This window comes from Dermacentor albipictus, chromosome 9, assembly GCF_038994185.2.
Source record: "Dermacentor albipictus isolate Rhodes 1998 colony chromosome 9, USDA_Dalb.pri_finalv2, whole genome shotgun sequence".
Classification (NCBI taxonomy): domain Eukaryota; kingdom Metazoa; phylum Arthropoda; class Arachnida; order Ixodida; family Ixodidae; genus Dermacentor; species Dermacentor albipictus.
In genome coordinates this window covers 5,246,113-5,258,182 of record NC_091829.1, presented here as the reverse complement: position 1 = coordinate 5,258,182, position 12,070 = coordinate 5,246,113, and the positions used below count along the sequence as shown (strand labels likewise).

The 12,070-nt window shown below is 44.1% G+C and overlaps 1 protein-coding gene across 19 annotated transcripts in view; it reads left to right on the top strand.

Annotated features, from left to right (window-relative positions):
• The window catches only part of LOC135906099 (NADH-cytochrome b5 reductase-like), an 80,317-nt gene that overhangs the window by 39,046 nt on the left and 29,201 nt on the right, over positions 1-12,070 (top strand). For 17 of the 19 annotated variants that reach the window (XM_065437291.2, XM_065437297.2, XM_065437294.2 and 14 more), the window contains exons 3-5: positions 4,765-4,913; positions 5,063-5,150; positions 5,286-5,390. In XM_065437291.2, coding sequence (XP_065293363.2) covers positions 4,765-4,913; positions 5,063-5,150; positions 5,286-5,390 — 342 coding nt within the window. Of the gene's footprint in view, positions 1-3,188; positions 3,479-4,764; positions 4,914-5,062; positions 5,151-5,285; positions 5,391-12,070 lie in introns of those variants that run through there. The other 2 variants (XM_070524901.1, XM_065437302.2) reach the window with 2 other exon arrangements.

The window sequence follows — 12,070 nt, the reverse complement described above, 5'->3', positions numbered from 1 at the left end:
ACTTGAAGGCTATGTTTTAGCTGGCTGAGCCAGCAGCGCGGCTGTGCGTGTGTGCGCGAAATGCCCCCCCCCCCCCCGCCCACTCCCCCTCAGTGTATCATTCTTTGAGCCGATGATTTTATCCTTGACGAACTTAAATTTACGCCATGCTAGCATTTACTCCAGCAATGTTGTCTCATCTTCGTCTTATCCCGACGCCCAATCACCGGGCATCGGGATGAGCCTGGGAGTGGAGGGTGTTTATCAGTGCACTGTACTAACATGGCCATGCTGAGAAAAAGAGCAATATTGTTGTGCCATCGTGGCGCCGACATGAAAGAAGGGAAGCCTGGGTAAATGACACGCTCCAGTGTGTCCAAGGCGAAGGTGTCTGGTTGAAGTATCGCGCTGGGCACAGTTTTCGATCTAGTCCGCGTTTCCCACGGTAAGCTTTTTACTGCCATTTTCCTTTGCGTGTGAAATGAGCTTTAATGCGACAGGCTTTAAGGACCCCGTGTCGCAGAAAATCCGGCGTCGACGCCGTTGCCGTGTGAAAAAATGATCCCGACCCACGTAGGCCCTTCGGCTGGCGCATATGCATTACATGAAGTAATTGATTTTCTCAAAGTAAAACGCGTCAGAAAATTCGTAAATTACGACTTACACTCACTCTATAGACATGGTAGCGTCGAATGGTAATTTGATTATACGAGAAAACATATGTTTGTTACGCGGAACCTCGAACACAAACCCCTTTTCCAGCTGCTGTTCGACATCTTAGTAGGGGGGGGGGGGTGCGATGGTTTGGGCTAGTTGGTTTTCCATGAGACTGAGTGGTGCAGCGCGAAGCAGGACAGGGGACGCAGAAAAAAAACGAGGACAAGCGGTTACTGTCAAGTAGGAGCGATGCGCCCCGCTCGGTTCCATGCAACACCATCCAGATGGCAGTCGCCTCCGCAGCAGCGGCGGCGCCTGCCATGCGAGTGGAATGAAAAAAAAGAACCAGAAAGCTCACCTTCATGCATATTGTTTGCCTCCAGCGTTTGCAGGTAAACATTATGGTTGCATACGCTGCAGTTGCCGCGAAGCGTGAGAAGCAGTCAGGGAACTTTGAATGCTATCACATTCCACTCTTAAATGTGAATATTAAAGAGCTGAGAGCCAATTTTCATGGTACATACTTTTTAATGCAATGGAAAGTTTGCTGGTCAGAGTGTGTAATCATGAAGTGGTAACGACGAAAACGCAGTGAACACTTTTTATCAGCATTTTTTTTATCTGCAGTGAGGATGTAGTCTTTCACTGGCAGCTTGTTGGCAGCGGTGGTAGGTGAGCATGATAGTGATTATACGCCGGCATTAGTGGGAGGCAGACGACAAGTGCGGCCGTAAGTGTGACAAAGTAGTTTGTCTAACAATTCGACGTTTCTGCGATTCATGTTTTCCGAAGTGTTAAGTACTTTTGCGGTAATATCTACGTGTTTCCATTGTTTCCTGCCCAACTGCTTTGGTATTTAAACAGTCAAAGCGAAACCAATCGGATTGAAAACGAAACGACGATTTTTACGCGTGATACGCAGTTCAGCGTGTTGCCGTAGCCATGCGTGCGCTTTGGATCTCCGAAGCACAGAATAAAGCGCAATTGTCTAATAATACAGCAACTGCAATTTTAAGCAATAATTATGTTGTACTAAATAACAGCCGACTTACTAGTAATCGCATAGACTACCTTCGAAGTACCAAGATTTCATTGCCAGGCCTCGCCACTTACTGGCCTTTGAGATATTCTTTGCCCATTTAAAATTATAATCCCTACTTCAATCCCGAACAGCGTGCCTGTTTCTATCGCCATAAATCATGATCAGTTCATTTCCATCAACGTCCCACAACACTCTGACCAGTTGTCCTCCAAGCGTCCTCCAAGTTTTTTGTTCGTGCTTCCATTCGACATTCATTTCTATAGGTTCTCCCTCAGCAGCGATTCGCTGGAACTTGAGTTTCCGGGGCCAACAAAAAAAAAGTGTTCTGTGTGCAAGCGTCATGTAGCTGTTGTAGAAGAATCGACATTTCGGCGAGTTGGTACTGGCTGAACATTTTGAAGGGACAGCGCAATATGACGAAGACAGGAGGCAGAAACACACAAGGCAGCGCTGATCTCACAACTAACTTCATTGGAAGGCATACACATACTTATGTACACAACCGATGGCCACGTGTTCTGCCATCGATGGTGTCATTATCAGTGCGCAGGCAATTAAACGCAAAACCCTGTAATCTAATGCTACGCTATGAGACGGCTTAAACATTCAAATTCACTGCCATGGAAATTTAACGATGGCATGCTTACACAGCACGACCCTTTTTTTCCTGATATAGTAGGCCTCAATAATCTCCCTCGTGGTCTCATTTCTATGCGCGGATTTCTAGGCCCAGGCGGCCTCCACTCATTTTGGGAAAGGCTGTACTGTTAAGCATACTTCCCTGTGTGTCCACTGTAGAATGGGAGTTGCTTACGAGCTTCCATTTTCCTGCGGTCACATCTATATCGGCCAAACAGGTTGTTGCCTGAACGTTAGATTGTCTGAGCATAGGCGCTCGCTAACGGGTAATGCGTACTCACATGTCGCGTGGCATTGCTCTGAGCACACACCACAATACTTTCCGCTCATAGAAATCAGACCACGAGGGAGGTTATGGAGGCCTACAATACCAGAAAAAAGGGTCGCGTTGTGTAAGCACGCCATCGTTAAATTTGCATGACAGTGAATTTGAATTTTTAAGCCGCCTCATAGCGTAGCATTAGATCAAATGGTTTTGCGTGTTTTGCCTGCGCACTGTTAATGACGCCATCGATGGGAGAGCACGTGCTATGGGTTGCGTACATAAGTTTGTGTATGCCTTCGAATGAAGTCAGTTGTGAGATCAGCGCTGTCCTGTGTGTTCCTGCCTTCTGTCTTCGTCATATTGCGCTGCCCCTTCAAGATGTTTAGCTGTTGTAGATGTCAAGGGTCGACCGTCATGGCATCACGAAATTTTTTTTTTTTTTACGAAGGGTTGTACGAAAAGCGATTACCGTAGTAGAATGCGAAAATGTATACACAGATAAAACTGAAAATAACAATGGATATATTTGGCTACAAATTTGTTATGCTCTTTTTTGTGTTTGGCTTCATTTGGGCTACAGTTTCTCTAGCTTTGGGCTATGCCACGTTGTCCGACCTGGCAGCACTGGTGCGTGCTTATGTTGCAACCTATCGTCTGCTAGCATTCGTATTGAAGACCGCATGACTGAGAAAAAGCGATTATCACAGGACACACCTTCGCACCAGGCGAGAATATCTGAGGAATTGTTGGCGCGGAAGCCCAGAAAACCGGCGGCTGCCGAATGCTGCGGTAATGGCTGCGCCCTGTGCGTAAACGACGTTTACGAGCAGGAACTGGCAATCTGGGAAAACGAGTGCATGCGAGAACTGCAGTACGGACCTGGCCGCCATGAACCGGTTTGTGTTGAACACATCAAATCATATTACTTTCATGTATTGTCATGTTCTGAATGTTTAGGTAAACCACGCGCTATCCTTGCATATGTAAGGTTACTTCGACTCTTTGCCCCACTTGTATGTGCTGGCTGCTGCTGTATTGCCGATTATAGAACAACTTGGGTCACTGGTTATGTGCCTCTGGCTGTGTGTTGGGTGCTGGCCGCTGTCTTGCACAGTCGCCGTCCAGCATCGAATATAGTGCAAAGCATGCGAAAGCGGCAGATACGCGGACGTGATCAACGCACACTTTTGTTGCCACTCCGTCGTCAATTTCCTCGTCGCCTTCACGTCGTCGATCGTACAGTCAGCTGCCGTCGCCATTCCGTCTTGGTCATGCCCTCGGGCATTCGGTCTCCGCCCTCAATCTGTAGTCGCCACTCATTCGTCGCTATTCACATGCAGTAGTGACGTTTTCTTAATCATGCAGTGCATGCCGCCATCGGTGTGCAGCTTTGGGCACTCCGTAGTCGCCATGCCGCGGTTATTGTCAGGCAGCCGTGGTTCCATCGTACCTTATCTCGGAGCCTGTGGTCGTATGATCATTCCGTTGTCATTATGCGGTTGTCATCTCATTGCTAAATACCCACGACCCGTTACCAGAGATGAGAAGTTTAATATTAGGACAGGTCATCAACAAAGAAGTACACAAGAAATGGTCAACATAAGCCATTCCTGTACTGGGGGTGTGCATTCAATGTGCATTTAGGCCGTGCCTGCATCTAAACATTTCCGCCATTACGCTGACCGTGGCCGTCTGACCGTGATATGTTCGATTAAACATTGTATTGCTTGTGCATCATTACATTTTATTCGCATAAAGTAACACTTCATTTACGTCATTTCCTGCAAGCATTTGAGTCATTAGCGTTACATATGCATAATGTTTACTTTAACATTTGTGCAAACATCATCGAAAGCTTCGCTTAACACCGATTTCCACATAAACGTTAAATCAGACAATTTTTATTCATTTTTTTTATTACTACTTCTTTTTTTACACTCAAGGCCTTTGCAGGTTAAACTCCATCAGCTCAGTCAGTATTCTGCTTTTCATGGTGATAAGGCAAAATTGAAGGGCAGTACAACTGATGCAATAGAGGCCTCAGTGCCATAAAATATAAGAGCAGGAGCGTTCATCTTCATAGTGCAGACAATGTAGATTGCGTACACAAATTGTGCAAGCAATATGCCACTGTTTACTTTATAAAGCATGTTATGCGACTTCTTTTCTTTCTTTCCTCCAGCAACAAGGACCAGCTATAAGCCCTGACTACTACAAATCATTTGTGCTTCGGAACATCAAGAAAATCACTGAATGCTGTTCAAGATATGTCTTTGTAATTGATGGCATCAGACGTCTTGGCTTCAGCATTGGACAGCATCTTATAATGAGGTACATTATTGGTGAATAGCATGGGTAGCATCACTTATATTGTAGGTGCTGTTTCTGCATGGTTTGAATGCGTTATAGTGGTGGAGTTTCTTGCAACTGCCCCATGCGGCTGCTATAACTTACTTTTTTTTTTTTATTCGCACTTGCAGAGCTTCTGTCGATGGTGAAATTGTAACTCGTCAGTACACTCCTGTCTCACCTCCGAGTGCCCTTGGCTTCTTTGAAGTCATAATCAAGGTGTGCCACAGGTGAAATACTAAAAAAGTGTGCTGCATATAAGCAACAGGACCATTAAATGAGAAGACATTACAGGATTTAACTTTTTACAATTTGTTATTGGTCACACCTGGAACCCTACTTTGCTTCACACAGGTTTATCCCCAAGGAAGAATGTCAAAGTACATCAAGACACTCAAAGAAGGATGCTCTGTGGATTGGAGAGGTCCACTAGGAGGACTAGACTACAAGCCTAATGTGGTAATGGCATTTCAATTGTTGAATACTTGCCATGTCATTCTCCTCACTTGCAAACCAAGACTTCTTAGGCAGAGTGTGTGTCATCTGCAGGCATATAGATGTGGATGCCACTGCATTTTAGATGTGAGAACTTGCACTTCTGACGTAATAGTTCTGCAGAAACCAGCAATGTGGCGAGAGGTAATTAATCAAGGGAAAATGAGACGTCCACCCGAACGTAGCGAAGTGCTACAAAGGGAACCCATACGGGTTCCTCGAAAGAAAAGCTTCGCAGTTGAAGAAAAATTCGTCCTGGTTCGGGACTCGAACCCGGGACCACCGCCTTTCCGGGGCAGCCGCTCTACCATCTGAGCTAACCAGGCGGCTAGCAGATGGCAGGCAAAGTCAAATTTATCAACAAGTCAGAAGCAAAGGCAAGAGTTCGACGTAATAGTTCTGCAGAAACCTGTGAGTTGGAGAGAAGTAATTAATAATGGGAAAATGAGAAGTCCTGGTCCGGGCTCGAGTCCTGGACCAGGATGAATTTTTCAACTGCGAAGCTTTTCTTTCGAGGAACCCATATGGATTTCCTTTGTAGCACTTAGCTACGTTCAGGTTGATGTCTCATTTTCTCTTTATTAATTACTTCTCTCCACCTTGCGAGTTTCCTTAGGACTATTACTTCAAACTCTTGCCTTTGCTTCGAAGTAGTTGATAAATACGACTTTGCCTGCCATCTGCTAGCCACCTGGTTAGCTCAGATGGTAGGGCAGCTGCCCCACAAAGGCAGTGGTCTCTGCCTCAAGTGCCAGACCAGGACGAATTTTTCTTCAACTGCGAAGCTTTTCTTTCGAGGAACCTGTATGGGTTTCCTTTGTAGCACTTAGCTACGTTCGAGTGGATGTCTCATTTTCCCTTTATTAACTTGCACTTCTATGTGCACTGCTGCAACTTTAAACAGTAGTAAACGGTCAAGGGTTGCCTTGCAGCAAAAATTCCACCACGCAAATACGATATGTTGCAGTAACAATTTCTTGGTGTGTTAGGAAAACTGTGAATATGTCTGAGCTGCAAGTACAGTGTGAAAATATTCATGTCCAAACTTCTGAATTGATACAGGTTTGTATGCAGCTGTATACTTAACTCTCATCACAAATCACCAAAAGAATAAATTGTTCCTTTTGTTGTAAAAAAAGGGTCACATCATCAGAATGCATGTTAACACTGCAATGCAATTAATTCCCTGGCACTTTCAGTACCAAATGCGACCAGGAGATTTCCAGTGTGCAAGTTTTGAGTACGCAAATTTTTAGTACCTAGAAAGCAATTTGGCACCTTCCCGTGGACTTCTTCCACCCTAAAGTTGTGTGCTTCCCTGCATTTTCCATCTATATTCAATGAAGACTACAACAAAAAACTAAGATACATTGGTATGTCACCTACAAAGGCTGACAAGCATGCTATGAAGCTCAGACACCTAGCCTTTGTGTCCAACCTTTTATTTCAAAAGTCCAACCTTTTATGATATGCTAGTCATTGCATTTTCTATCGGAAAGTAATGACGTTTTTTTCATTCTGGCGAAATGCCTGTGCACCAGGGGCGTAGCCGGGGCGAGGGGGTGCTTATGGCGCTTCAGTTCCCCCCCCCCCCCCATTTTTTCATGCCGTCATGCACCGCCAATCAATACAACCCCGGCGCCGGAAATCATTGTGGATTTTGTCTAGAATGTCTTTTTCACGCTTGAAAACACATTTCGGCACTAATATTGCGAACTCAGGCTCGATTTTGTGGCAACGCCCATGCACCTGGAATCGCATAATGCAAGGAACCCCCTTTCGACCACGATGTTTCAAGGGCGTTTTGATGGCGAGCGGGCTCGTCGCAGAATCTTGCAGAGGCAGTTGAATATACGGACCGCATGGATTTCAGTTCTGAAACTTTATGGTTATAAGGTTCTCGTAAACTTTTGATGCGAAAAGTACACTGATATTTCCAAATTCGTGCTTTCGATTTGCAATTCCGGGACTTTGTAGGTTTATTGTTGTTATAAACCTTTGATGCCAAAAGTACATTTACTTTTCTAAAGTCGTACATCGGACCATACAAAGACAAGCCAAATCAACACACTATCAGACAAGTTGACAAAGCATGCAGTGAAGTCCAATGAGACGAAGCATTGTAGTGGTTTATATGTGCCCTCATGTCACAGAGAAGCATATCAACATTTTTTTCACCTGCGCCAAAGTCTCCATGTCACGACACTAAAGCCAGCAAAGGTAACTACGTTCTTATTTATTTTTCCACTTTGACTTTTATTCGCGAGGACACATTGAGCCTCTTAAATCTTCTTGCTCTCACTACCCGCGGGCTGCCAGAACCAGCGTTTTTCTCATACAGCCATGACCACCTCGCGGCACAATTCAGTGCGTGTTCGTTTTTCTCTAGCCAAATGGATTTTCGCCTGGCAGAGTTTTGGATTGTTTCTGGCTAGGAGACGAGAAAAAGAAACAATGGTTGCCACCATCACTGTGGGAACTCGACGGATTGCAACGCGTTCGCTTGAGCGCAACCTCTCCGCAAAGTCTTGTCTCGCCGGTGTAGGATACAGAGCAGTATGCGTATGGTTCTCTGTGGACTAAGCATCTCACATTTTCTTCGATATTCCTTCGGTAGCCACATTAGGTGCCCAAAGTACACTCTTAAACAAATGTACACCCTTACACAAATGTACACCCTTTTGGGTGTAGGCCTTAGCATTCTGTGAATCTGTGATTGCACAACATGCTTATTTTCCTTGTTTGACGCATTATATACAGTGATTTTTTCTTAGATATGTAGATGTATTGGGGACTTATACGTATATTTAAATACTAAATACGTAAATACGTAAATTTAAATGCGAGGTGTTGTGTATACGTGCAGTGAACTTTGTTTCCAGTGACACTTTTTTTTGCCTTTTATCAAGCTATGTCTTCGCATTTGTATATTTCATTGTACCTTCGCATTTCTAATGTATGAGGGCGAGTCAAATGAAAGTTAGCCAACCCATCCCATGCAATAATGATTCAGTTCACTGTCTGTGAGCCATTTGTGTAGCACACAGGCATCTCTCATTTACAAAAGTGACACACAGGTGTGAGGATAAATGTTCTTTAATTCTCTCATACACGGGGTTGAATAGCATGGTGTTATGAGGTTTTTGACAACTGAAGGTGTTTCCTAAAAAGAAATTAGTCATCATATGGCTGCTGTGTACGCTGAACATTGCATTTCATTTGCCACTGTGAAGGGTTAGCGCAAATGGTTCAAAGAAGAACATGAAAGTTGCAAAGACAATCCAAGACTGGGCCAGAGCCACCAAACAATCACCTCCAACACTATTGCAAAGGTTGATGAGCTGATTAGACAAGAATGGAGGATAAGCATAGATGAACTGGCAGAGCATGTAAACATCAATAACATTTTGGTTCACACCATAGTTTATGAACACCTCGGTTATCGGCTCTTGTGTGCGCAATGGATGCCCAAGATTTTGAACCACTGCCAGAAGACTGAGAGGTTCGGCGCTGCTTCAATTCATCCGATCTGGTATCACAGCGAGGGTGCACGACTTCTTGTCTGCAGTTGTGACCAAGGATGAATCATGGTGCTACTACTATGAGTCTGAAACACGATGGCAAAGCTTACAGTGGAAACATTCGAATTCACCACCTCCAAAGAAAGCAAAGGCTGTCATTTCCGCCGCAAAAATGTTGTTAACTTTCTTTCTTTGATCGTCAGGGGCCATTACTGATCGACTTTGCTAAACCTGGAGAGACTATCAATCGTTTCCAATATTGTAAAATGCCGGATTGGCTGCGTGTCGCAGCCTAGAACAAACGATGTAGAAAATTGACGAATGGGGTCATCTTGTCCCACGACAATGCCTATGCCCCCGTCGCTGATGTAGTTAACACAAAATTGGCAAAGTTAAATGAGGAAATGCTACAATATCTGCCATACAGCCCAGACCTGTCGCCTTCCTACTTCCACATTTTGGGGTGATTGAAAGAAACGGCTCAAGGGAAGCTGACTCATGTCGGACGATGATGTGAAAGAGTCAGGTACAGACTTTTTGAAGCAGCAACCCAAGGAGTTTTATGAGACGAGAATCGCGCGACTTGTTAGTCAATTGGGACAAATGTTTAAATGCTCATGGAGACTACTTTTACATAAAGTACCCCGTTTGTGATACATTTGTGCTGGCTCACTTTCATTTGAGTCGCCCTTGTATATTTTGCAGAACTCCTGCTTTTTATATGTGCTCTCTGTTGCTACTATAATTTTGGTGTATTTGCTCACAATACATAACTGGTGACAGGTGCTCCTGCGTAATACAATTGAACAAAGGACAGTGTCAGGTAAATTTTTCCCAGGCCACTTCGTATGCACAAAAATGTAAGGAAGGTTCTTGAATGACAAAGTCTGATTAAAATATTTGTCCCTAACTTGTTAATTTCGCGGCCTTTACATTTTTCATATCAGTGGCATGCACTGCTTTGCTGGTTTCGAACTGATATAGTTCTAAAGTTCGTGTGATATATTCTTCACTTATCAAATAGACAAAAAACACGGAAGTATTAATATCAGTTATTTCAGGCACAATTTCTGGGACATACAAATATATTCTTTTATGAAAAAATACATTTTTGACTTGTCTTGACAGTGCGTGGAGTTCAAGAATTCGTTTGCAGCATCTTTGGCAATGGAAATGCAGTTATATTAATGTATTTGATCCTTCGACAAATGCTACAAGGAGGAGGCCGAGCTGCAGAGTGAGCCCCCCTCCCTCCCTTCCCCGAACGCCACTGCTGTGCACAGTGTGGAAACCTAGCAGCGCACTGTTCCCATATATTGGAAACAGAACTATCGCAGCAATACAGTACACAGTAAGGAGACATACACAGCACTGTATTTGTGTCCCCTTACTGTGCCTCACTGGCGATCCTGAACTCTTGTTTCCTTGCCCGGCTGTTCATCATTATTTTTGTCTTCTGCATATTCATCTTCAACCCCCACTCTTGCACTCTCTCTGTTAAGGTCCTCAATAATTTGTTTTAACTAGTCTACAGTATTGCTGAATAGAACAATGTCATCGGCAAACCGAAGGTTGCCGAGATATTCGATGTCGATCCTTACTCCTAAGCCTTCCCAGTTTAATAGCTTGAATATTTCTTCCAAGTTCGCAGTGAATAGCATTGGAAAGGTTGTGTCTCCTTGTCTGACTCCTTTCTTTATAGGTATCTTCCTACTTGTGGAGAATTAAGGTAGCTGAGGAATCTCTGTAGGTGTTTTCCAGGATATCTACGTAAACGGTCTGTACTCCTTGATTACGTAATGCCTCTATGACTGCTGGTATCTCTACTGAATCAAATGCCTTTTCGTAATCTATGAAAGCCATATATAGTGGCTGATTGTACTCTCTGGATTTCTCGATTACCTGATTGATGACACGGATCACATCCGGGATGTGATCCATTTTAGAGTATCCCTTCCTGAAACCTGCCTGTTCCCTTGGTTCACTAAAGTCCAGTGTTGCCCTTATTCTAAGGAATTATTTTTGTGAATATTTTATATAATACTGGGGTCTATAAGTTTTCAATTCTTTAATGTCTACCTTCTTGTGGTTTATTATAAGTTGGCTTTCGTCCAGTTTTCTGGAAGGCTAGCAGTTGATAGACACTCCTTATAAAGAGCCGCCAGTTTTCCAAGCATTATGTCTCCTCCATCCTTGATTAAATTGACTGTTATTCCATCTTCTCCTGCCACTGTTCCCCGTTTCATGTCTTGCAAGGCCCTTCTGACCTCATTGCTAGTTATAGAAGGAGTTTCTGTATCCTGTTCATTACTGCTTCAAATGGAGGTATCCTGACTCCTCTGGGTACTGTACAGGTCAGTATAGAATTATTCTGCTGCTATTACTACACCTTCGAGATTGCTGATGGTATTGCCCTGCTTATCTTTCAGTGCATACATCTTGGTTTGTCTTATGCCAAGTTTCCTTCTCACTCATTTCAGGCTGCATCCATTTTTTACAACTTCTTCAATCTTTCTCACATTATAATTTCGAATAGCCCTTATTTTTGCCTTGATCAGTTTTGACAGTTCTGCAAATTCTGTCTTATCTCTCGAGTTGGACACTTTCATTCTTTGTCGTTCCTTTATTAGGTTCTTTGTTACTTGGGAGTTACGCATGCCGCCTTGAACGCACCTAGGTACACGATATATTTTCGACGAATTTGAACAGCACTTCTGTGAAAAAAGAAACTAAGAAAAAGGAAAAAGTTTTCTGCGCTTACCGAGAAGCCCCGGGCCACTTATTGTCGTGTCTGCCTGCCTCTTGCCACCCTTTGTATATATACCGAAACTTGCACCCCTGGGTAAATACTAAGAGTCGCGAGACAGGCCGCCAGAACAACACAGTTCTGAGCCTCGCGTAAAGCATATGACCTTGAGAGTTCCTAGGTGTTTTCAGCCTTTCTGCAGCTTTGGGTAGCAAACCGGAGACTGATATCTGGTTAACCTCCCTGCCTTTCCTCTGCATCTCTCCTCTCTCTCTGTCTACAGCTTTGGACAGTGCTTATACCAGAGCTAATGAGAAGGAAGAAATGGGGGGAACTGGCCCCTTAGTTTCCCAAGAATGCTTCGGGCCTATACGCTA